Source organism: Nicotiana tabacum, chromosome 1, assembly GCF_000715075.1.
Source record: "Nicotiana tabacum cultivar K326 chromosome 1, ASM71507v2, whole genome shotgun sequence".
Lineage (NCBI taxonomy): Eukaryota > Viridiplantae > Streptophyta > Magnoliopsida > Solanales > Solanaceae > Nicotiana > Nicotiana tabacum.
This window is the reverse complement of record NC_134080.1, coordinates 212,347,426-212,375,013: the sequence shown is the minus strand read 5'-3', so window position 1 is coordinate 212,375,013 and position 27,588 is coordinate 212,347,426. Positions and strand designations below refer to the sequence as shown.

General features: G+C 35.0%; 1 protein-coding gene across 1 annotated transcript; it reads right to left on the bottom strand.

Annotated features, from left to right (window-relative positions):
• Window positions 1-11,481: 11,481 nt before the first annotated feature.
• On the bottom strand, window positions 11,482-15,511 carry LOC107761471 (uncharacterized). The gene is made up of 4 exons (XM_075256552.1): window positions 13,692-15,511; window positions 13,208-13,483; window positions 11,880-11,999; window positions 11,482-11,791 (listed from the first exon to the last, which is right to left on the bottom strand). The coding sequence occupies exons 1-4, from the start codon at window positions 14,811-14,813 to the stop codon at window positions 11,735-11,737; spliced, it is 1,575 nt and encodes a 524-aa protein (XP_075112653.1). The 5' UTR covers window positions 14,814-15,511; the 3' UTR covers window positions 11,482-11,734.
• Between the last annotated feature and the right edge of the window lie 12,077 nt (window positions 15,512-27,588).

The window sequence follows — 27,588 nt, the reverse complement described above, 5'->3', positions numbered from 1 at the left end:
ATTGAGTCTTCGGAAGGGCGTGGAATGCCGGTTATGGAACTTTAGAGCGAGATGAGTCTCTTTTCTAACCTTGTAAGAGGGAATTGTCCTCATAGGTGAATTTATTGGATTTGTGTGTCTATTTGTGGGGGCTACGTACGCACAAGGTGATGAGAGTCCATGCGTAACTATTATTATGTTTAAGTCCGAGTAATCTAGGACCCAAAAGCATGCTATACTTGGAATATTTGTAATCTTATTGACAATTTGAACTGCTTAAATCATATCGAATTAGTAAATGAATTTCTAAAAAGATTAAACTTCATTTTCAAAAATTGTTAAAAGAGAATTGGCTTTTCTTTGGATAATTGTTCTTTGTTGACTTCTTGATTGACTGTATGTGTGTGTTTAATTTCGGAACGGGCCGAACGTCTAGGTAGATTAAATAGATACATTTGTGGTTCGCGCCATTCGACTCTTTGGCAGTGCACAGTTTAAATATTGTTGGATCGGATCGTACAACGTCGGCATGATTTGCGCATGCTTGTATTGTTTGCCTTGAGATTTATAGATATTGATATTTGCTCTCCCTGACTTGAGATAAATTGATAATTAATAGATTATGAATTCGAATATTTTTTAATATAAAAAGGAACGTTTACCTATTTCGTGACTTATTTGAATTTACTATCGTTCTTAATAAATCCATGATTATTCTTATTAATAACATATTATTATTGGACCACTAGTAAGTGTCGAATTCGACCTCTCGTCTCTACTTCTTCGAGATTAGACTGGATACTCACTGGGTACACGTTGTTTTCGTACTCATACTACACTTGCTGCGCATTCTTGTTGCACAGGTTCATGTGTGGCTAGCGGCTTAGTGGCATAGCGGCATGGTTAATATGGAGACTTAGGTGAGCTGCATTTGTCGAGACGATCCGCAACCAGCAGAGTCCCCTTCAGAGTATTGTACTGTACTTTCATTTATGTCCACTTTGTATTCCGGACAGTTACTGTATTTTATTTTATTTTCTAGAAATTTGCTCATGCACTTGTGACACCGGGTTCTGGGATGATATGGAGTATTTTGCATTAACTTCTTAGCAATTATATTTAATTTGAAACGGTTATCTTTTACTAGTAAAAATTGAAGGAAAATCATAGCTTTCAAAATTATTAAAACGAGGATTTAATTAAGTATTTTTGGTTGGCTTGCCTGACAGCGGTGTCCGGCGCCATCACGACCTTTAGTGAATTTTGGGTCGTGACACCAGCCTTTGTAGCGGTCCAATTTACTTTGATTATTTTCCTAATTTTACAGTGTCTCTTAGATATAGAAATATCTTAAATTCATTAACTCTTAATGTTAAAATAGCTAATTATAGAACCAAAACCGGTTTCTTACCAGTAGCAATTATTTATAAAATACAGTATAAAGCCATGAGTTATGCCTTTAATACTGGAGCCATGAAAACCCTCCATAAAAAAGAAACTGTTCTTTTCAAAACATATCTACAAAGATCTCATTTATCAATACCAAAACCCATTTCTTGTAGCCAAGTTTCTCTACCACAAAACTGGTTACTACAAGATGCTACTCAAACTGAGAAACCGAAAAATACTACGGTCTCTCAGATCCAACAATATTCTAGTAGATCTGTAGTCATTTCCTTTCAAAGATCCCTTAGCCAAAGAGTCTCTGTCTCTTCCTCCTCGGCACAATCTGAGATTCACTCTAGAAAACATTCAATATCTTCCTTTCCTTCTAGGGTCAAAACTGTTAATTTTGACTCTAGGATTACAAGTCAAATATTCTGTAGAAACAACCCCTCCAACAGAAGTCAATTATGAACAACCTCACTATCCCACTTACTTAACTTTAGATGCTGAATTAGGTATTTTAGAAAAGATTTTCAAATTGATAAAGAAAAACTCCAAGCAAATTTTTGTTCACAAGAAAATATTTTCCAAAAAATCTGGTTTTTCCAGAATTTTTAAGGAGATGAAAGAAAAAATCTCCAAAGTATTTACTATGGGTCTTTAAACTTCATAAAAGAACAAATTAATTTCTTTGAATGGTTTGAAGCTCATGCTAAATATCATCAATTAGATTTTTCTTTTTCTAAATCAATTAACGTCTCAAAAATTTGGAAAACCTCCTCCGGAGAGGAAGTCATCTCACAACTTTCCCCAGCACAAGGATTTTCAAAGTTATGCAAATACTTCAGTAGTAGCTAATCATTTCAAATTAAAAAATAAAAATGAAGCTATTACAGGCAAAGATATTAAAAATATTTTTGAACAAAATATTTATATAAATAAATATTTACAATCTCTTGGTGAATTTTTAGTTATAAAACCACCTTCAGCATCTACTAGTTCTAAGCCAGCAGAAACCTCAACTTCTTCAATTCCTTTATTTAAACCTTATGAGATCCCTAGAACTTTCGCTACGGAACTTTGGATCCACCAAGCTAAAGACTATCCTCAATTCTCTGAATGTATAAAATTTATCCTTTATTTGAAATTAATAAACATAAAATTGAAATAAATTACTAATTAATCTAATATTCTATTTATAAAATATATAATTTTTTAAAATATGATGTTTTTTGGTCGTGATGGATAACGGGTGAATGCCGACTAGAGACGTTGGTTGGTGGTAGTTTTGGTTGATGGTGGTGGTTCAACGTACTAGCTAGCAGTGATTGGTAGTTGTGGAGATTATGATTGAGGACGGTGGTTGTGGGTGGTGATAGTTAATAATGGTGGGTGGTGGTAGTAGTTGTGATTGAGGAAGGTGGTGGTGGATGGTGGTAGGTTATAATGATGGGTAGTGTCGGTTGTGGTTGTTGATGGTGATGGGGTAGTTAGTTGTGGTAGTTGAGGTGGATTAGTGTTGATTGTGGGTAGAATAATGGTGGTCGAAGAGTGGTGGAGATGGTGGGTGGTGATAGTCGATAATGGTGGTGGCTATGATTGATGATGATGGTGGTTTGGTTGTGGTGGTGGTGGCATGATGGTAGTTGATAATGGTAGGCGGTGACGACAATTAATAATGAATATGGATGATAGAATCTTAATGAAATTAAGTCTCTATTATATATCTTAATCATACAGACCTATTCAAACTCATTAAGTGGATGTGAAGTTAAAAAAACAAACACACTTAATGATAAGATCTGAATAATTAATATTCAGACTTTAAAAATAAACACACTTAATGTTTGAGATCTGAATGATTAAGATTCAGACCTGCATTAAGTGCAAACACATAAGGCTCGAGTAAAATCCAACTAAATATATATGGTCTTGCTTTACAAAGACAAAGACACGCCTATAGAAAATTATTTACGTAGTAGCGCGTAATAGAGTAATCACTACCATATTTTTTCGAGATTTTTATATTCATAAACACTATTTAAAATCTTATTACAAAAAATATTCATATTTTGGTATTTATCCGATCTAAACACATTTTAGTTATAAAATATATATAATTCACCTTAAAAAGACTCTCAAATTTATTATTTATGTCTTCAATCAAAAAATTTAGTTACACCCTTTTCCTTTTTTCTCTACCGCTGATTCACTCGCCTTCACATCCGCAGAAGCCATAAAAGAACGAGATCTGCCTAGTTTTTTTAGCTTTCAACCTTAACCTGAATCAATGATATACTCAAAACTTCAAAGTTATTGAAAACCACAAATTTAATGGTGACAGTGTACTGAGTCGAGGTTCTTTTTGGCGGCGGCTACGACAATAAGCAGAGATGGATGGAAATGAGGCACGCAAAGTGAACGTGCAAAATATGACTTTTATTCGACTGCTTTAATTAGTTAATGTAATTCGTTCATGTAAATAGTCGATTTCACCAAATTCAACATATTGACAAAAAATATAAATATAAATATTGTTTACATTATTATTTCTATCTCTATAATATCATATAACTTAAATATAAATTTTGTATAAATTTTATACAATATGTCTTTTGTATATTTTGTATCTGATTTATACATAGTAAAATAAATTTCATACAACTAATTATATATTATACAACTTATCTACAACTTTCATACATTATTTCTACCCAGTTATATACAACTACAATATCATACTATTTAAATATAATTTTTATACAAATTTTATACAATATGTCTTTTGTATATTTTGTATCTGATTTATACATAGTAAAAACAAATTTCATACAACTAATTATATATTATACAACTTATCTATAACTTATCTACAACTTATGTACAATTTTCATACATTATTTCTATCTAGTTATATACAACTATAATATCATACAACTTAAATACAAGTTTTATACAATGTTATTCAACTTTCATACAATATTTAAATAAAAAATATATATAAACAACATGATACAATTTTTTTTCAATTTTACTACAATTTCGTAAGTATAATGTATGTCATGTCTTGTTCTTCTTCTTGTTCTTCTTCTTCTTCAACAATCTGAAATTCAGCCAAAATCAAGCCTAATCTTCACCAAAACACCCTCAAAATTGAGATATAAACTCCAAACAATATTTTCAATTATTTGCAACAACACTCAATCCAAAGAAATAATGGTTTTTGAAAACACAAATTCGAATTCAAAGCTCTTAATGGCTATCAATGGTGGAATTACTGCTTTCTTTTCCTTTGTTCTACATTACTGAAATTAGGAATTGAGAGATAGAGAGAGACATAGAGAGAAAGCGTGCAGGAGAGAGAGACAGAGAGAGACAGAGAGAGAGAGTTCAGGATGTAGACAGAATAAGGATGAGAAATAATTGATTCCTAATATAAAGGGATACTCATTTAATTCCTAAAATATATATAATTGGTAAATTTGTATATGATGTAATTAAATTGAAACATGAATAGAAACAGTAATAAAATTTCAAATAGTGTATAGAAATGTAAAAATCTCTTTTACTTAACTTCTTCCGGATAAAATCTTTAAAAGGGCCGGGCTTTTTCCCCTTCGTCGATTGACAGGGCGGATGCGTATCACCCGCTTTTTGTGTGACAACTTAAAGTGCTTCATCTCTTGAACAGATAAAGAGATTGTTTCTGTTAGACTCGACTTAAAAAAACAAAATTACAACAGTTTAAAAATAAATACGATAGCAAAGCAAACATGAAAAAAGAAAGGATAATAATAGCAAACTATTAAGAAAACCAAAGCGGGAAAAAAAAATCATGTAATAATAGAAATTTAAAAATAAGGAACTACACTAGTACTACTGATAAAACTTTTTTTTAAGTTAATTAACTTTTTCCTTTTTCTTTTCTCTTGCGTTTTAAGTAGTTAATAACTTCTTTTTGTTTCTCATTTATTTTCCCTTTTAGGCCATTTTTTTTTGGTTCATTCTTTAAAAAACTATTACAACAACAACAACAACAATAACGACCCAGTATAATCCCACAAGTGGGGTCTGGGGAGGGTAATATGTACGTAGACCTTACCCCTATCCCGAAGGGTAGAGAGACTGTTTCCAGGAGACCCTCGGCTCAAAAAAAGCAACAGGAGCCGATATATTAGTACCATAAAAATGCATAATAAAATAACAGCAATATAAGAGATATGAAATACAGAATACGAAATATGAAATAGATGGCTGGTATAGTAAAAACTAGCAGGTAAAGCCCTGCATCAATAGACGACCAATGACATTCTTAGTCTAACTCCTAACTGGCTAGTCTCACTCTATTGTGCTGTAGAAATATTCACAACTTTCCCCTAACCTACAACCTTAATGCTCGACCTCCATAATTTCTTGTTAAGGGCCATGTCCTCAGTAATCCTAAGTCGCGTCATGTCATGTCTGATCACCTCTCCCCAATACTTCTTAGGTCGCCCTCTACCTCTCCGCGTGCCCACTACATCCAGTCGCTCACATCTCCTCACCGGTGCATCAGTGCTCCTCCTCTGAATGTGCCCGAATCATCTGAGTCTTACTTCCCGCATCTTGTCCTCCATGGGGGCCACGCCCACCTTCTCTCGAATATCTTTATTCCTAATCTTATCCATCCTTGTATGCCCGCACATCCACCTCAATATTTAAAAAACTATTACGTTAAATATAATGTAGTGCATTGATTTTCTTAAAATTTTGGAACCGTCTTAGAAGATTGATGGTGGTAGTCAGGGGTTGAAGGAGATAAACAATTACATGAAAAAATAAGACAGTAAAATTAAATTTTTCCGCTCTCTCCAAAACTACATCATACACGCTCCATTAGGAATGACAATGGGGCGGGACGGGTGCGGGGCCGGTTTGGCAAAACCCACAAAAATCTCAACTCGTCCTGCCCCGCGTAGTTATTTTTTCAATTTTTAACCCGCCCCACCCCGCTTGGACCCGCCCTGCCCCGCTTAATCTTTTTTCTTTTTTCTTTATTTTTTTAAATTAATTATACGAAACAGCCGGAGAACGGTAAGAAAAAACATCCTTATCTGGCAAAACAAATATTTTTCTCTCACTTTTTTCCACTCTCTCCTAATGGACCTTCCATCGTTTTCCGGCGGCCCAACTTCCACAATAGCGCCGCCGTCGGAAAAATTCCGATGAAGACCTAGAACATTCAAGTGATGTATAAAAGTTGAGATTTTACTCCGTCATAACTTTGCTGCTATTTTCAACCAAATTGTCACGACTAAAAAGTGAAGAATTGTGAATCATCTTATACGAACTCAAGAGCTGATAAGATATAAAGCAAGATCCAACGCTGAGCAAATAAAATAAAGTTTTAGAAAAATTTAATCAACTTAGTAATGTTTCACAAAAGGGGTTGCTCTGATGGTAAGTAACCTCCATTTCCAACCAAGAGGTTGTGAGTTCGAGTCTCCCAAGAGTAAGGTGGGAAGTTCTTGGAGGGAAGAATGTCGGGGTCTATTTGGAAACAATCTCTCTACCCAAGGTAGGGGTAAGGTCTGCGTACACACTACCCTCTCCAGACCCCACTAAGTGAGATTATATTGGATTGTTGTTTTTGTTTTTTCACAAAAATAATTCAAAAAGGTGAAATCTTTTAGGAGCAATTTTCACAGATGTAGTGAAGCAGAAGCATGAGGAAGGAGGATTTGTGGATTTATCTTCGCCGCCAACACCAGCTGTTTTAGTGCCGGCGACGGTTGTTTCCGGCGTGCAACAGCAACAGCTACAGTAGTCTCCGCAGTTGCAACTAAAGTTGCCCCGCATTAAACCCGCAACCCGCACCGGCCCGCTTAAAAAATTTTAAAAATTGTTTTAACCTGCCCCGCCCTACCTCGCACCGCATCAAACAAAACTGGCCCCGCACCCGCCCCGTCCCATTGCCGCCCAACGCTCCATGTCATGTCAATATATGTATCTACTAATCTTTCACTAATATCAAGCGTTTGATATGTCATATCATTAATAAAGGTGTCTCCAAAAAACTAATACCAAAAGGGTTCTTTTCTTTTTCACACTCCACCCAGCCCAAGAGATCAATAATGTTCTAGCATTTACCTTTTACCTAATTTGAGTATTCAATTTGATTAGGAAAAAAAGAGAAAAAAAAACCGCCACAGGTATTGATGCATAGGTAGGGAAATATTGAGCTTTGGCAATAGATAGATGTATGTAGTATTGATTGCAGATATCTTCCCACTGATTCAGAGAATAAGATTAGTGTTATTAAAGAGTGGTTAGTTAATGATTAAATAAATCAGTGTCGCTCGATTATATTCTGCAATCTCTTGTTTGTTTGGTTAAAGATATAATAGGGCAGGTTCTACGGGTTTAAGTGAATCAATTACTTCCAATACGAACTATACATACATATGCAAAAAAAAAAAAAAAACATATAATAAGATCACACGAACATAATCACCATCTAAAATGCTCAACTACAAAGGTCTACACAATCGAAAATATTTTAGGTGAGAGGATTCAATTAAATTAAGGGAAACGGAAAAGGGCCGAAAATGTCCTTTTACTATGTGAAATAAGACAGGCTAGACCTCTCTTAAAAGTTGGCTTCTATTTTGCGGGAGAAATTCAAAAATAGCCAGATTTATAAGTGATGATTCAAAAATAGCCACAGTTTCAAAGGTAATCGAAATTTAGCCACTTTTCATGTAAAGATAAATCTGAACGAAAACACTGTTCAAAATTCGAAAAAATACTCTAGCATAATATACTAGAGTTATACTGGAACTCCAATCTAATATACTGGAGTTCCAGTATAATATACTGATCCAGCATAATATGTTGGAGTTTGGAGCACCGGTGCTCCAGTCTCCAGTATATTACACTGGAGCCAGCAAAGTATATCGATCCAGCATAATATGATGGAAGTTCATACACAGGTGCACCGACCTCCAGTATATTATGCTGAACCGGTCTCTATTGCAGCAAAATAGTGGTTATTTTTCAATGACTTGGCAAATGCTGACTATTTTTGAATGACCAGTCCGAAAACTGGCTAGACCGTGCTATTTTAACCTATTCTACCCTTGCCGTTAATAAATGGGCTCATATATGTCCCCCATCTAACATTTTGCATTTTAAAATTCTAAAATCGTATATCCCCTAATTAAAAAAGCCACCTGGATTTAAAAAATAACCCCACCCCTCATTTTTTCCATACAGCACACCTGCCACGCCCAATCTTGCTAGATAACAACACTAGAAAGAAAGAAAGTAAAGTTCGTCGGCCATTCAAAACACATGGATTTTAACTGACGAACAAGATTTGAACATGGGTTTTCTTGAAATTATCTGGACCATTCAAAGCACCGGCCATAGGACAATGACTGAAACGAACGGAGGCGCCGGAAATTATCCGACCAACTAAAATCACCAAAAATCCAAAAACCGATTAGATTCAAAGAAAGACATGCACCCGAATTTATAGCCACAGTTAACGTCCGGAGACGGCATTGGTACCACGGCGAAAAATACCGGAACAACACTAAAATATTACACAAAAAAGGTCGAGAAACCCACACAGAACTATAAACTAAAATGGGTCATAAAGCAAAGCAATAATGAATAGCAAAGCCAAAAACAGTGATGGCATCAAGAGACAGGAAAAGATCTGAAAATGGTTAGCCTGAGATACTATTCTAACGACGATGAGCGCCGGAATAACATTGCTAAAGAAGCAAGGCAAACGGCCACCAAAAATTTTTCCAGCAAGATTCCGGCAAAAGTCCCAACCTTTTCTTCTTTGTCTTCTATTAGATCTAGCAAGCAGAAGTAGATAAAATACAAGAGAAGTTAAAGAAAGCTAAAGTTCGCCGGAGAGATGTTTCCGGCCAAATTTGAGGTCGTCGATTCACTGTCGATCAACAGTGTTTTTATCCACAAGAACGAGTAAGAAGCGAAAGATAGGGGAGTAGCCATGATTGGTCGACTAGACCCACCAGTGATCAAATCCAGCGGTTGGCCGGCACGGAGGGCTGGTAGGCATCTCTCAAAGAGAGAGAGAGAGAAAGAGAGATATAGAGCTCCTGTTTGGGGGGTGGGGTAGGGGCCCGGTATGGAAAAAAGGAAGGGTGGGGGTATTTTTTAAATCCATGTGGCTTTTTTTTAATTAGGAAGTATATGGTTTTGGATTTTAAAATGCAAAATGTTATTCCACGTGGATTTATGAATATTTCGTTAGTGATGGAGGACATATATGAGCCCATTTATTAACGGCAAGGGTAGAATAGAGGCCAACTTTTAACGAAGGGCTAGCCTGTCCTATTTCACGTATCAAAGGGGCATTTTAGGATCCTGACTGTGATTAGTTAACTAAGGCATTTGTTAAGTGTTGAAATTGAAGTAGCAATGCCTATGTGTTTAAAATTGGAAATACTCAAAACACTTAGAGCTTGTTTGGAAAGCCATCTTGGAAATAGATTTGGATGTAATTGGGTGTAATTACACAGTTTGACATGTGTTTTTGGCCAAGTAATTACTTGGTCAGCATGAATTGGATGTAATTGGAGGGGTGTAATTACACTCTCTAATTCTCAAGGGGAGGTGAGAATTGGTGGTAATTACACTGTGTAATTACAAGGTTTCTTTTTAGTTTCTTTCCTTTTTGTTTTTATTTTAATTTATTTTCTTTATAACTTTTTATTTCTATTATTTTAAGTTTTCAATTTTATTTTTACTTTTTTTTAATTTCTTTTGAAATTATAAAATATATTTTTCTTGGTACATTAATTATCTTTTATTTCTCTATCTTTACTTCTAGTGATTCCATGTAATTGCTTACTATATTTTACTTTTTATTTATTTTATTATTCTATTTTTTTAAATTACACCTCCTAATATTAGAAATAACGAGTCATAAACAAACTTGGCATATAATGAGTGATGCAATTAAAGCGAATTTTCATTGTTGAATGTGGTTATAAACTTATCATGTTTCCTAATTATTAAGTTGCACTGAAACTTACTATTATTATGTTGAAATTTGACATATGTTAAACTATTTTATTTATTTATTTTGAATTTTGAAATTGTGTTATATTCATGATTCAAATTTACTTGTTTTAGTAGTATTGGCTCACATTGCATGGTGTTCATTTTTTAGTTAGAATAAATTAGTTTTGTCAAACATTTGAATAATGTTATGACATTATATTTTGTAAATATTAATTTATTTTATCAAAAATGAATTCCATGATGTTCTTACAAAACGTATATTTTTTATTTTTGTAAGTATCTAAACTAAATATTATTAATTTAAAAAATATATAAAAATTATTTTTACAATTTTAGTTATAAATACATGATTACTAAATTAATGTATAGGCATATATTTATTATATACATCTTAAATACAAAATATAATATCATTTATACTTATAAAAATTTATAGGCATATATTTATTATATTAACTTTTAAGTTTTGATAATTACTTAATTTAAAATTTAATCTAACTGTATAATTATACTTATGCAACCAAACAGTAAATTTGTAATTACATTGTAATTATACTATGACAAACAAACAAATCGTCTAGGCTGCAATTCCAATTACAGGATGGCTTTCCAAAAAGACTCTTTAGCAAATTCAGATGGACATAGTAATAACCTTGCAGTCAGGTGCGCACTCTAAACATTCCTGCACTATATACTAATCATCATCTAGCACCCTGAGTAGGAAACATAGTTGGGATAATTTAAAGCAGAATTGTGCTCTTAGAAGTCCAACATCGTGACATAAGCCCTATGCTTGCATTTTGCACCAATAGATGTTCTGAAGCAATCACACTTCTTAGTCCAAAAGAACTGAAGATGTAAAAAATAATCAACAGATTACAGATAGTAGCATAGCTCCATGGCCCAACATCGATACAACCTCAAGCCTAAAGAAGTTGGTATTTCCCAACTCTGTTATCCAGGGGGCGCAGGAAAAACGTAAAAGAAATATGGGCCACGGTGTTGACCAGCTTTAAAGCCAATCCAAACACCTTCACATGCATCTTTAGCAAAGAGGTTTACACACTTCTATGGGAAAATAATCTGCTGCATTGATATTCTCGTGTAAGACATTCATCTCTACAATGTATACACACTACTTTAGCAACCAGTAGTCTCAACAGGCATGTTACATTTACAGAAAAAGATTAGCAACAATTGGACTAAATTCTACACATATCACAGTTGTAAAGTCTCAATCTACACATATCACAGTTGTAAAGTCTCATTAAACACATATCATAGTTGTGAATGCTCTTGTCAATGTGACTCTTAGAATATTGGCTCAGATAGGAACATTAGTACGATAAAAGTGCAGCAACTTGAGTGGTGAAACGTATTCCTGCGAAACAGCAAAAAGAAAAGCATATTAAGACCCCTAATGACAGTCTGTTCCTAGTGTATAGACACATCAGGTCTGATATTCCAACCTGGGAAAGATCATCATGCTCAGGGGGCAAATGGAAGCCCGTTGAGCAGTTGGGCAACACCTCAGGATTCTTCATCCATGCTTTACGTGCATCACTGAGTTTAATTTTGTACCTGAACATCTGAAAATCAAAGTTGATAATGTTATCGATTGGAATTAGAAGAGAAGGTAACTTTATTTTAAAAGGTGACAGTTGGAAGTGTGTGTCAAAAAGTTGTCTGATTTAAGAGACATCTTTTAGCAGATTCCTAAAAGTGTTATAAATACCTGATTTCTTCCCAAAAGATTCTATAACAGTAAAACTCAAAACTTGTTCCTGGGGAAATTCAAGTTATTGCTGAACTTGGATTCCGATTTTGTCTATGTAAATCCTAGAGGAATTCTGCCACAAACTCATGCAACAACATAGTGGGGGCTTATGTTACTTAAGGATAGAGATTACTCCATTAAAGCCATTGAATTTATTGTTTCCTACAAGTCTATTTTAACCAACAGAAGAAATAAGCTATCAAGTACTCCCTCCGTTTCATATTAAATGAGGTACTTTTCCTTTTAGTCTGTTCCAAAACAAATGACACATTTCTAAATTTGGAAATAATTCAACTTTAAACTCTTTTATTTTACACATTTACCCTTAATGAGAAGCTTTTATAGTCACACAAATGTCATGACCCCACAAACTTTTTACCCCTTAGGCTTTCAAGACCACAAGTTTCAAAAGTCTTTTCTTTTTTCTTAAACTACGTGCCGAGTCAAACTACCTCATATAATATGAAACGGAGGGAGTAATAACTCCCAAATGAGTATATTATGCAACATGCACCATTTGATGGTGCAAGTCTAAATGAACCTCCCCACCACATTTGCTGGTTTGATGAGCCAGAAACAAATATAACTTTTGGTATATGGGCATTCTGAGATATTATTAGAGATTACTAGTCTATCCGAGGATTACTACCCAGAAACAAATATAACTTTTTCCAAACTGCATTATGCATACAGAAACAGGGAGTACACTTCGTTCGTAAATCGAAGAGATAGGACACTGAAGAAACAGATAATACAAATGAATTAAATAGCATTAGCATGGTGACCAACAGCTATCCTAGCAGATGAAACGAACCACATTAATTCTTGCTTCCTTTTTCTTTTTCTTCTTTTTTTTCCATGTGTGGGTGTCCCCACCTGTGGGATTATCCTGGGTATGTTGTTGTTGTTGTTGTTTTCCGTGTGTGGGTGTGTGGGTGGGGGGGGGGGGGGGGTTCCAGAGAGGGAAGTTGAAGTATAAGTGGAATGAGAGCAATCGCAAATTGCAGGTTGGTGGCAAACCTCAGAAAGCAGGACAGTAGGCTTCTCCAGGTCATCTCCCTTAATGCTTATACCAGTGCCCTGGCATTCTGGACAGAACACCGAGTATATCTGTCTCCTCACTGGTTTTATCTCATCTTTCTTCCCTTTTGCACTGTGTTTGGCTCCAGTCTTCCTCTTAGATCTTCGTTTTGCTTTGGTTTCCACTTTTGGTTCGTCGACAGGTTTTCCATAAGTTTCCAATTCACATAGAAGTATCCAGTGAATCAGGCAGGATACATGGAACACATGAAACGCCTATATTGACACAGAAATAGTAAGTGCATGGAGTGTAGTATTCAGATAATGGATCTTCAATAAGGTTTCAAAAGTGGAGAAAAATGTCTAGAACACAATGCATGAGTACATAAATAAAGATCAGATGGAACAACAACAAAACACCACAATGCATGAGTACATAAACAGATATCAGATGGGAAAAACAACAAAACAGAGCAGCGTTTACCCCTGTCAAATTTCTACTGCTGCAAACAAGTCTTCCAGATTTCCTGTTCAGTAGAGCTGCCACGTCTTTACCAGGAAGCATTTTCTGTTGGCAGATATCACACATTCTCTCAGAAGCTACTCGCTGCTGTTTCCTCAACTCTTTCCTCATAGTTTTGCTGGATATAATTCTTGAACCCACTAGTTGATCATCACGTGTTCCCAATATCAGTCTCATATTTGAGCTATTTGTTGATTGAGATTCTTCCCCAGAAGAATCACACTGATTACTTAAAGACTCACTGATATCCTCCGGGTCCGAAAATGACTTCCTCCTCCTCTTGTTTCCAGCACCAATGGTTATGGTCTCCTCAGATTCCGAATAAGGACTGGAGGGGAGCAAAAATCTGTCATCAAGTAACGCCTTCCTACCCAAATTATAGTTATAAGGAAATGTAACAACCGCAAAGTCATGATCTGGCACCACAGAGACATCGATATCATCAGAATCAATCTTTCCCAACCATTCACACCATATTTTAAGAATGCTTTTAGAGTCAATGTCATGCACAGTAAGCCGCACAGCAATTTGTCCAATACCAATAAGATTCACTTCTAGATCAGATAATTCATCTTTACACAACACACCCGGAATAACCAAGTTATCACTCTGTCCATTACCAGTCAACTCACAGTACTCATCCTCGAGATCAGGTACATCCCCATTAGGTCTCGAATTTCCACCATACTCAACAATAGCAAGGCTACTTTCATCTACAAGACACGTGCCAACCAGCCTGCTTTGACCAACATCCGCGATAGGCAAGTGCTGCTTATCATGCTCCAAATCCTTAAAGAAAAGCACACCATCATTGAACGGCCATGGATTCGGCTTCAACAATGTGGCTTTAGCAGCTGCGACCATTTCAGTATGAAGACTACCTTTCAAATGATTAAACAGAACAGAATCACTATAACACGGCGAATGACATAGCGTGCAGAAAAAGACTAATCTCTTCCCATCTTCTCTAAGCTCAATATACGTATGTCCTTGAGACCTCACATTATTCAAAGTTCTCCTCACTAATTGCTCTTTCAAGTTACAACCACTCGTCTTGGGGAAACCTAGTTGTCTACCCGCCATAAGATTCAAATATCACATATACCAAACAAACAGCTAAATTTTCCGAACTTTCACATGAAATACAACAATAGAAACACAAATTTGAGAGAATTATCAAGCAGGAAATTCAAAATTCGGTAATTCCGAACCAACAATTGCCACAATGTTCCGAACTTAGCAACTTCGCGAGCACGAAATTCACAATACCGTGGTAAAATTCCCCATCAATTCTTCAAAATTCAGCTTCAGGAAGTAAAAACAAGACAAGTAAAAAGTAAATTTGACCAAACCTAACAGAAGATTTAACAAACCCTAAATTTACAACTTCGAGGCGTGCAAGGTATTATAGGTATCTTCGTAAATTGCCGAACTATTCGATTTTTAGCACCGGCGGATCTTCCAGAAGAAACCTCAAAAAGCGACGAAATCGAACACGAATCCTCCATTGTCATTTGCATCTCCATTAAAAAGCTTCGTAACAGAAAATTAAACGAAAACAAAAAGAAAAACAAAGAACCAACAGAATAGAGACTAATAACTAGAAATCAGGGTTCAAGAAGAAGAAGAAACAGAGATTGCATAGGTGAATATACAGACCAGTACAGGATATTTATGTATGTATAGGTAGAGAGAGAAAATTGGAAGGAGGGAAGGTTCTAGAGAGAGAAAGAGAGAGGAGAGAATTGAAAGTTGAAACAGACTGTTTTAACTAAATTTTGGTGAATATCTGTATTATTATCGTAAGAAGGCCATTAAGATAATGAAGGGCTTAAATCGCATGCAACTATGGTGCATAGTTACAGTATATTACAGCTATTATAACCGTGGGATTGTTGAAACAATATGTGATTGATGACTATGACGGTCAGGATTTTGAGGAGTAGATATAGTATTTAATGTAATGTGTAGTTGGTTTCGGTAGCGGAAGGAAGATTCTTGGGATAAGCCGATAAGCATGGGAAATAATTCAAAAGCTTTTCTTTTCCTTTTTTCTTCTTTTCTTCCAATTTCAATTTTGGTCCCTCATTTTTGAAAAGTTCTGATTTTGGTCCTTTTAATATTTGGCCAAGCATTTTAAACTTTTAATTAATGAATATGTGTTTTAGACTAGCAAAGGATGCGGTACAACAGAGAGGGTTGCTCTTCCCTTAACACGAATGCGGATGTAGTCGAGCTACAATGCGGATATTGGACACCGGTTGAAAAAACAAAAAAAATAAAAATGTGTTTTAGGTGGTCAAATAGTTCTGTGAGTCATTATAAACTTGTTTTTAAATTTATGACCCCAACTCTTTTTTTAACAAATGAGATATTTACTTTTGAACATAAAAGATCTATTTTTTACACATAAGATATCTAAGGACCCGTTTGGCCATAGATTTTGCAAAAATAAATTTGGGTTTTATGTGGCAAACACATGTTTGGCCATAGATTTTACCTACATTTTGGCAAAATCTTGAATCCCAAATTCCAAAACTAGCTCAATAGCAAGTTTTGGGCCAAAATATCACTATCATATTTTTTAAAAATTGCCCCAAACTTTTATATTTTATAAAAGACCCCACCATTTATTATTTTGTAATATCAATCGCTCGCTTTATCTTTGCACGAAAACCCTTCGTGTCTCCGGGTAAAGAGGGGCAGCTGTAAGCACGTGATTTTTGCCCTATATGAGAATTACTCCCAAAAAATTCAAAAATAAAATGATTTTTCTTTGGTGTGCAATTTTGTGATATTTTGAATAATTATTTGTATTTGTCTGTGCATGTTTATTTGCTAAATTAATAAAAAATGCAAAAAATATGTCGCATTTTGCATGAAGGATTTAATTCTACAATTGTTAGTAATTAAATTTGTTTTACAAAAATTAAAAATTACAAAAATAGGCATCGTTTGCATTTTTAGCATTTAATGTCCAAATATACAATTTTATGCTTAATTATTACTTAATTGTGCGTTAATTGTTATTGGGAGTTAATTTGCGCTTTTATAACTTAATTTAATTCTTAATAATAGTTTAAGTATTTTTATAATTTAGTTTTAGAGAAATAAAAGAAGAAAAGAGAGCGAAAATATAAAGAAAGTCGGAATTGGGCCTCTTCTTCGATTTCAAGCCACATGCCCTAAAATGGGCCCAATCTTCCCTACGACCCAGTCCATTTCGAACTGGGTTGACCCAGTCCATAACCCAAAAGACCCAAACCCCTTTGTCTACATTTTACAAAACAAAAAGAAGACAAAAACCCTAAAAAATTTCTAAACAATCCGCCACCCCCCCTACCTTCCCTATCTTCTTCTTCTCCAAGTTTCTCCAAAGCTCATCCATGGCTTCCCCCTCAAGCTCCCATGGCTGCCTCGTCCTCATCTTCTTCATCGCACCATGAACGAGCGGTCTCATGGCTGCTTCTTCTTCTTTTAAACACCAACAACTCCACCATCGCACCATGAACGACCCCAAGCTTTCTTCGTCGCACCATGAACGACCCCAAGCTCAAGCTCGTTCATGGCTGCTTCCTCGCAGTCCCTTTCATCCTCTTCGTCGAACAACCAGCCTCGTCTTCCACCCGAGGCAACCCCAGTCACGCCGGAAAAACCCTCGACCAACGAAGGAAGAACCCCATCGTTGCGGCTTCCCTTCCTCCTCCCAGCTGCTGCGACGCTGCCTCTTCCTCCTTCCAAGCACGTCGAGCTGCTGCCATGGTCGACCAGCTGCTCCTGTTCTGCCGCGTCAACTGCTGCCCGTGTCCAGCTGCGACGAGCAGCCTTGGCTGCTCCGAACGGATGTCGCCGTTGTTTCTCCTTAACCTCCATTGCTACTGCTTCGACGTTGTTTCAGCCAAATCCTTAAGTTCGAGTTCGTCGTTGGTTAGTCGTTCGTCGTTTCAATTCGGTTAGTAGTTTTGAATTTTATTTTGTCCATTTTCGTTTTTATTTTTCTCAAAGTTAAAATCGTTAAATATTTGATTCTTGTTTTGTTCGTTGTTCATCGTTGAAATCGTTTTTCTAGTTTGTTCATGTTCATGTGCTTTGTTAAAATTAATTTTCAGATTTCAAAATAGAAGTTTAATTAGTTGTTTTCATGTTTATTTCATGTTTGTATTATTGTTTAAGTGAATATTTGTTAGTTTAATATTAGTTAGATACAAATTGAAGTTTAATTAATTGTTTCTTCAATTTGTTTAATGTATTTTATGTATTTTCCGGAAATTGTTAATATTGTTAAGTTCAAGTTTAAATTCATAATTGTTTCTTCTTAGGTTTTGTTTTGTCATTTGCCTAAAAGAATTTAGTTGTAATAAGGGAAGTATTTTGATTTTAATCATTTGAATCCGTCGTTTTTATTTTTAGATTTAATTCATGTTCATATTATGTTTGTTGATCTTGAATCCGAAATTTGTATAGTTTGATTTCTTGTTTATCATTTATGATTATCTCTTGAATTTGTCTCATAATCTTGTTTAAGTTTGATATAGGAATTGTTGGTTGTAATGTTGTTATGGTTGATTTTAAGTTCAATATTATTGAATTTAGAAATCTAAATATACTTGTTTGATTGTTGTTGTTGTTTAAATCCGAAAATAGGTTTGTTGTTGCTAAAAATATTGTTCAATCAAATTTTAGTTGTTCTTGGTTGTTCAATTTGTGTTCATATGATTTGTGGTTGAAATCATGTTCATGTGATTTGTTATTGAAATGTTGAAGAAATCATGTTCATGAAATTTGTTGTTTGAACATTGTTAGAAATTAATCATATTGCCTATATTTTGGTTAAGTTTGATTAATTGATGTGTTATAGCTGATGGGTAGTTTGGTAATTTGTAGTACGTTCAGGGGTAGTTTGGTAATTTTCAGTAAGGTCGGAGGGGTAGTTTAGGAATTGTACATTTTGTAATTGTTTATATGAAGCATGGGGGACAAAATGTAATGGGGTGGGTTGTGATATAGTTATTTAATATAAAGGGGGGACAAGACAAAATTTAGTGGGGGGAATCTTGTATTATTTTATGTTAGGCATGGGGGACAAAATATAATGTGGTGGTGTGATATGTTTATTTAATATAATGGGGATGAGTGGGAAGATAATGGGTTGGGTAGAGAAAAAGTATTGATTTTAATTAATTGAAAGATTTATGGGATGGGTTATAAGAAGTCTTGAGGACAGACAAGAAAAAATACACATACAGATAGAGAGAAAAAACGGACAGAGAATAGAAGAGAGAAAAAAGGGCTGAACATTTAAGAGAAAGAAAAATTCCGAAAAATATTTAAGCTTTCAAAATAAAAATAAAAACTAAAAAAAAATCTTCTGCTTTCTTTCTTTGTTTGAAATTAGTATTAATGGTTGTTGTTTCATTCAAAGCTTGAAGCTTTTGTTTTTGGGATTACTGCTCTACTGATTTGCAAACTCTTTTCCTGGGTTGTTACTGTTGCTGGGTTGTTGCTGCTGTGCTATATTGTTATTACTGTCGCTGATTCTCATCATCATTTTCTTTTGCTTCCAATATCAGGTATATATCTGTAAATTCATGTCATGAATTGCTTCAACATGGCAAGTAAATGAAGTTTGGAATTATAAGGATGTCTTCTACTCATTTAAATTTTATTAGTTTAAGTTTCAGTTTTGTTTTAGTTGGTTAATATAGTATTATACTTGACATGATAAACTGTTAACTAATTAACCTTCTGGAGTAGTAAATTCCACGATAATCTTATATGTTTTGAGGACTAGTGATGACATTTACTGTTTGAATTGATAGGGAACATTGCAGAAAATTAGCCATTAATTAAATCTTGTGATATTGTTAGCTAAGTAAAGAATAGTACGGAAATACCCAGAAATTACATTACTAGCTTATTTTGTCAAATATCCAATTTTGTTTAAGGCTAGATGATGTCGTCTTATTAAATCAATTGGTAGATTAATTCTCTTTCTTAATAACAAATGGCATAGTTATTTTAGGAACGCGATCAACTCATTTCTTTTAATGTATGAAATAATGTCGATGATTTTTTTACAAAATATAGAGTTAGTGTTTGCAAATATTCGCATAGGCAGAGAATAAGAATTGGTTTATTTATCTCAAACTCAATCTTCGTAATCAAAAATTAACTAAATAATTATAACTTTGGACTAAAAACAAGTATATGAGAAGGATATGGGATTTATAAGCACGAATTGCAACATTTTATGTCAAGGATATGTAGAAATAGAGTTCGCATTAAATATAACAATGAAAATTCTTCAGAAACTATTAATTTGTTTATCAAATTAATTCTTTTTCCAGTTTTATATGCGATTCGATTTTTGGATATATTAATGTTGTATCCACGATAAAAATGGTAGTATTTTTAGTTACATGTTGTTTGTTTCTTTTTCATATCATTAATTCTTTAAAATTTGAATAGTTTTGAGGTATATAATTCATACGCGTAAAATAAGACTTGCGGTCAACACATAATAACTTTTGAATGCTTTTCAAGAAAATATAGAGACGTCTAAATCAATGTTTCTCTATGGCTTTCATATAAAAATAAGTGGATGCAATAAACAATTTGTAGAGAATTTTATCAAGAATATTTTGTGAAATTAGGGATACGTTCGCTTGGCCTAAATTACATTTTTAAAGGCAGTTCGGATTATGCGTTCGCGCAACTTTGAGCCAAAATTTTAATTCGTCGGGGGATATTAAATTAATTTTATAAAACCCGAGATGTGCGGTTCACTATTTAAGAAAGGCGAATGTTCTTAATTTTATTTTTAAACACAATTTCGAAAAAATAATTATTTTTATAATAAATATATTATCAATATCATTGTGTACACGTACGCGTGACACGATTTTTCACGTTAAAAAATATATAATATATAAAACGAATACACGTACGCGTGATTCGATTCGAAGAAGGGTCTTTAATTATAAACAATCTAAACAGAAGCGGTAACAAAATCATGCAATAAAAATGTAAAATCGAGATAATTAAGCCAAGAATAAAAACAGTTAAGCGACCGTGCTAGAACCACGGAATTCGGAAATGCCTAACACCTTCTTCCGGATTAACAGAATTCCTTACTCAGGATTTCTGGTTCGCAGAATAATAAACAGAGTCATATTCTCCTCGATTCAGGGATTAAAATTGGTGACTTGGGACGCCTTAAAATTCCCAAGTGGCGACTCTGAAACAAACAAACAAATCCCGTTTCGACTGTCCTTTAATTGGAGAAAACTCCCACGCACCCTCGGGGGCGAAAAAAGGAGGTGTGACAGCTCTGGCGACTCTGCTGGGGACTTTAATATTAACCCAGAACCACTGGTTCAGGGTTCAAGAATTCGAGCTTAAAATAACTGTTATAGTTGGCTTTATTTATTATCTGATATATGCCTAATGTGTTAAATGATGCTTTTACCGCTTTAATATTATTTGAATTGTGTATATAAAACTGCTACGAAACCCTTCTTCTTTCTGAGTCTTCTGAATTTATGTGGTGTACACGTGCGCGTGGCCCACCTTTCTGTTAGAAGTCATACCAAATAAGACGAAGTTGGGACAAGTAACTAGGCCGGGCAGACTTTCATGCTCCCGGTACGTTGCCCCCATTTCGGCTCAAGCTGTCCACTTGAGTAAGCCAGGGCTAGAACAATATGCCTCAGGTTTTTCACTTAGAATGACTCAGCTACATGCCGGATCCCTAGTAGGAACGTTTGTTTGCATCACGTGCATTTGACTTTGGAGGCTCAACACAGGGGTTGGGTCTGTCTAGGACAGGTGTACCAAAAAATGAAAATGACCATCCTGATGCATCTTACTTGCTACTATTTGCGCATTTATTTGATTCGCACTTGTGTGTTGACTGACTTTTGAATATCAGGAATAAAATTTTGAAATTGAAAAAAAAAAAGAAAAAAAGAAAATTGATTGTTTATTTTTGAAAAAAACTCAATGCCCAAATACTGTCAAAACTCTACCGAAATTTTGAGAAAATGAGAAAAAAATGTCTTATTAGTTTGTTTTATTAAAAGCAAAGGGAAAATAAAAATAAAAAAAAATAGAAAAAATAGTTTGTCTTGCCATGAAAATGAAAATGAAAAAGAATCTTGTTTAGTTTGTCTTGCCATAAAAATGAAAAAGAGTATTGTTTTTAAAATGGGTTTTTATTTATTTATTTGTTTAGATGCCAAAATAAAAATAAAAATAATAAAATAAAAAGAGTCGGGCGTTGAAAGTGGTTTTATTATTTGTTGCAAATATATATATATATAAAAATCCAAAAAGTTTTTCTTTATTTCTAAAAAGTTTTTCTTTATTTCCAAAAAATGTATATATATCTTTATTTGTTGCAAAAATATTTATCCTGCCAAAAAGTCTAGAAAAGTTTTTTTTTAGACTCCCAATTTTCAAAACAAAAAATCCAAAAATATTTTCCATTATTGACTTCTTTAGAAAGTCTTTTTAATTATTAAAAAAATATATATATAATAAAATAAAACAAATCCGAAAATATTTTCCTTCTTCTTTAAAAATTGAAAAGAAAATTCAAAATTCAAAAAAAAAATTTAGAAAGCATTTCTTTTATTAGAGGTAAAATTCCAAAAAATATTTTCTTTCTTCTTTAGAATAAGAGAAAACAAATAAAAATTCAAACAAAAAAAAATCTTCCTTTTACTTTTGAAATTATCAAAGTTCAAATCAAAAGAAAAGGAATTCTTAGAAGTCTTTCTTTCAAAAAGAAAATCAATCAAAAATCCAAAAAACAAATACTTCCTTTCTTCTTTTATAGCAGTTCTTTTACAAATTCAAAAATAATAATAATAATTTAAAATTAGTTTATTTACTTTATTCATAACCTGTCCGAACTACGCAAAGTCTGATTCATGCGGGGTCATGATACGTAGGCAATCTCCATAAGATTCGACCACAACAAAAAATGAGAAAAAAAAAATCGAAAAAAAAGAAAAGAGAAAATGAAGGAAAAAAATGAAAAAAAAATCGAAAAAAAAGAAAAATGAAAAAAAAGAGATGTTGTTAATAATGAGGACCGACTGAGTCCATTCTAACCTGTTTTGAATCGCAAAGAAAGAAGGTGGTTGGTTTGTGGTAAGTCGGAAATACAAGACCCAGAAGCACACTTTGCGGGGATCAGACTTGATAGCAGAAGCACTCGAATCCTATTGGGACTTGTTGACTAAGGTTGATGATATCGAAGTTGGAAATGGTCTAGACAATACTGATGCAAAGCTCAGTGGCTAAAGATGTCAATTTTGATAAAGTGGGAGGACGCTCCGTTCCTTGGTTAGCAAAAGAGAAGCTGGTGGTGTCTTATTTTGTTGTCATTTCTGTTGTCCGGATTATTCTTAGGGTTGTAATCCGAATATTGTCTTGTGTCAAACCTTCTTATCTTTCCAGTTTGTCATATCAATTTGTTTAAGTTTTGTCAAGGCTGTGTTAGGATTTTATTCTGGTTGTTTTGTTTGTTTTATTATTCAAACCATTTCGCCGGTAGTCTAATACAAAAGCCGGTCTTTTATTGTTTCCAGTCATCTTTTTGTTTAGTACTTTTATCATTTTTATTCAACGCCGATTCTAGTGACATGACATGTGCACACAGTTTGGGCCTAATCTTTAAAGTTAATCATAAAACCCTGGAGAGGTGATCAAAGCATTTAAGGGAAATAAGAACAGTTTGAGATTATTTGAAGCCCGAGTCATGTGGAACTGGGGCAAGTAAAACTTAAAGAAAACCATTAAATGCAAGATTCGCCAAATTGGCATGAGGGTCGTTCATGAGAATGAGAGTGTCGCCCAACGGTGCTTTAGAAATGACAAATTAAAAAGCAAGTGTTTAACATAATTGTCAAGTCCAGCACCATCGGAAGAGACTATAAATCTATGATCAATTGTGTTGTTTGCATTTGGCATGTTTTGAAGACTGGAATGACGAAGACATTTTGTTCTGCTATCTAAACACTTTATCCTTCGTTACCCCCCTTTGAGCCTTATTTATTTTCTTTCATACCCCTCATTCGGAATCAATAGCAACGACTAGGAAATACGAGCCTAGAAGGTAAAGAAAAAAAATCAAAAAAAAAACGAAAAAAAAAGAAGAGAAAAGAAAAATGATGATAACAAAAAAACAAAGGAAAGTCAAATGAAAACAGAGGAATTGGGAACTACGTTTGACCTGATTCCTCAAAGAGGATACGTAGGCGCCTCACGGCTCGGTCATAGGGTGCATAGTGTGCATAATGTGCATGGTGTGCATAGTGTAACAAAAAATTAAAAAAATAATAATAAATAAATAATCCCCAAGCAAGAAACTGGGGCAAGAGTTGCACTTGTTATAAACAAATATGATTTCGAAGGTTGTAATTTTGAGCCCCAAATTGATTTATTATTGAGCCTTTAATACCCTTTCTTTCTAAGCCTATCCAAAAAACCCACATTACGGTCCAAAGAAAGACCTTCTGATCAGTCTGCAAAAAATGCCAAGTCAGACAAATGAGAGTCTTACCGGCGAACATAACATTCTGTTCCACAGCAGAAAGGACTCTAATCTCCGGCAGAGAGAGTCATACCGGCAACACTCCAAATCCCCAGCTGGAAAGTGATACAAATGAGAGAGTCTTATCGGTGAAAATCTTTACGGACACCATAAGGCGACGCAAGCTGAGAGAAAAACCAAAATGAGAGAGGCTTGATAGTGAAAACCCTTCGGGCACTACAAGTCGCATAAGATTGGGAATCAGATGGGGGATAGTCAAGGGAAGATCTCGAAAGACGATTGATGATGAAGGATAGGCCACATATGCATGTCATGACCATTAGAGTCGGTGTTTTTGTTTGATAAGTTTTTATTTATAGTTTCTTTTGTTAAAGAGTCATTTTTTCCTTTGTCTTTTATTCTGTTCCCTTTTATCTTTTCCTTTCATAGAAATATTCCCCAGTAGAGTCTGTTTGGTCAAGACCAGTGGGAAATGACTTCAAAATAGGCCATCAGCTTTCCAAGATAAGATCTGGCTAGTACATCCAAGTGGTATAGTCAGCAAGGAACAACCACAAGGCCAGTGTCAAGAAAGATATCCCCATTAAAAGGGAATTGACAAAAAGATTGACGAGTGTCAAGAAGGATATCCTTGCCGAAATCAAAGGTTATTAAACCTCAAGGCCAAAGCCCGTGGACAAATCAAGGAGAGCATTGAGCATGATTTGGGAAATTCATATGAGACTAAAAGGTCAGGGAAATGCCAGTTACCGAGCTGTGCCACAAAAGAAGAGGGATATCCCCAGCAAAAGGGATCATTCCCAGCAAATAATATCATCCTCAACAAGTTGTGGAACACAGAGCAAGGAAGGAGAAAGGGAAAGCCATCCCCAGTAGGAGTATCACAACCAACCACCGTTTTTTTTAAACTAACAAATTTTGTTTAATTTGAAACAGGTAAAAGAAATGGCATTGATGTCGGAAAATGCATGCCATAAGGGAGACTGTAAAACTGGCGCAGAAAATTTTCCTTTCATTTGGAAAATTTTCTGGAAGTCAGGTACCCATTTGAGGAAGAATAAAAAATAACACCAATCTCAAGGGAAGTGGTCTTTGAACCAGTGTTGCCCCAATATAATAAGTTTCAATGGAGGAAGTTGTTCCCAGCAGACAGAACAAAGGGATGACATTTGTGCTCAGAAAAGCAAAAAGCCATTATCATCCCCAGCAGCTTCCAGAAGAATGAAGCATCGATTTGGAAGGGATAAAACTCCCCAGCAGCGTTATCCTCAACAACGTTATCCCAAGAAGATAACACTTATATCCCAGCAGTGTTGAAAAAAAAAATCCCAAAAAGAAAAAAAAATGAATTTGAAGGAGGGGAAGAAAGGAGACTCCCACAGTGGTATTATCCCCAGCAAGCAAGAACAAAGCAGAGCGAAGGAAGGAGAAAAGAAAAGAAGAAATTACGAAGGTAAGTTTCTCAAATCATTGATCTTTACATTTTCCTCTTAGGATAAAAAGTCCTAATCTGATGAACTTCCCTCCCGATACAATCTTGGTCCGATGAAATTTTTCTCCCAAGATAAGATATCAAATCTTAGTCCGATGAATTTTCTCCTAAGATAGAAATCTTGGCCTGATGAAATTTTTCTCCCAAGATAATATAATAAAATCTTAGTCCGATAAATCTTTCTTCTAAGATCACAACAAAATGGACTTAGTCTGACGATTTATCTCCTAGAGTCAAAATCTTGGTCTGATGAAATTTTTCTCCCAAGATAATATAATAAAATCTTAGTCGGATGAATCTTCTCCTAGGATCAAAATCTAGTCTGATGAATTTTCTCCTAGGATAAAAATTTGAAAAAAAAAAGTTTGAATTGAAAAAAAATGGTTGAAGTCAGGAGCCCCCCTGAAGAATAGAATGGCGATTTATTGGTTGAAATCAGGAGCCCGCCTAAAGAAAGGAAAGGCATTTTTTTTTTAAAAAAAAGGGCTGTTAAAATCGTGCCAGCCAAAGAAAGGAATGACACTTTTGAAAAAATGGTTGAAGTCAGGAGCCCCCCTGAAGAATAGAATGACGATCTATTGGTTGAAATCAGGAGCCCCCCTGAAGAATAAAATGGCGATGTATTGGTTGAAGTCAGGAGCCTCCTGAAGAATAGAATGGCGATTTATTGGTTGAAATCAGGAGCCCGCCTGAAGAAAGGAAAGACATTTTTTTTAAAAAAAAAGGGTTGTTAAAATCGTGCCAGCCAAAGAAAGGAATGACACTTTTGAAAAAATGGTTGAAGTCAGGAGCCCCCCTGAAGAATAGAATGACGATCTATTGGTTGAAATTAGGAGCCCCCTGAAGAATAGAATGGCGATGTATTGGTTGAAGTCAGGAGCCCCCCTGAAGAATAGAATGACAATTTATCGGTTGAAGTCAGGAGCCCGCCTGAAGAGAGGAAATGCGTTTTTAAAAGTTGTTGAAATTTTGCCAACCTAAAGAAAGGAATGGCGATGTATTGGTTGAAGTCAGGAGCCCGCCTGAAGAGAGGAATGGCGATTATTTTCAAAGTTGTTGTTGAAGTCAGGAGCCCGCCTGAAGAGAGGAAAGGCGTTTTTTAAAAGTTGTTGAAATCTTGCCAACCTAAAGAAAGGAATGGCGATGTATTGGTTGAAGTCAGGAGCCCGCCTGAAGAGAGGAATGGCGATTATTTTCAAAGTTGTTGTTGAAGTCAGGAGCCCGCCTGAAGAGAGGAAAGGCGTTTTTAAAAGTTGTTGAAATCTTGCCAACCTAAAGAAAGGAATGGCGATGTATTGGTTGAAGTCAGGAGCCCGCCTGAAGAGAGGAATGGCGATTTATTTTCAAAGTTGTTGTTGAAGTCAGGAGCCCGCCTGAAGAGAGGAAAGGCGTTTCTAAAAGTTGTTGAAATCTTGCCAACCTAAAGAAAGGAATGGCGATGTATTGGTTGAAGTTAGGAGCCCGCCTGAATAGAGGAATGGTGATTATTTTCAAAGTTGTTGTTGAAGTCAGGAGCCCGACTGAAGAGAGGAAAGGCGTTTTTAAAAGTTGTTGAAATCTTGCCAACCTAAAGAAAGGAATGGCGATGTATTGGTTGAAGTCAGGAGCCCGCCTGAAGAGAGGAATGACGATTATTTTCAAAGTTGTTGTTGAATCAGGAGCCCGCCTGAAGAGAGGAAAGGCTTTTTTAAAAGTTGTTGAAATCTTGCCAACCTAAAGAAAGGAATGGCGATGTATTGGTTGAAGTCAGGAGCCCCCCCTAAAGAATAGAATGGCGATTTAGTGGTTGAAGTCAGGAGCCCGCC

Bases quoted from the DNA above. Each gene is read 5' to 3' on its own strand.
- LOC107761471 (XM_075256552.1), bottom strand. From the start codon at position 14,813: ATGGCGGGTAGACAACTAGGTTTCCCCAAGACGAGTGGTTGTAACTTG. The intron at 13,484-13,691 runs GTAAACGCTGCT...GTGTCAATATAG, and splicing joins GCAGTAGAAATTTGACAGGG to GCGTTTCATGTGTTCCATGT. The intron at 11,792-11,879 runs GTTGGAATATCA...GCTGTTTCGCAG, and splicing joins AGCATGATGATCTTTCCCAG to GAATACGTTTCACCACTCAA.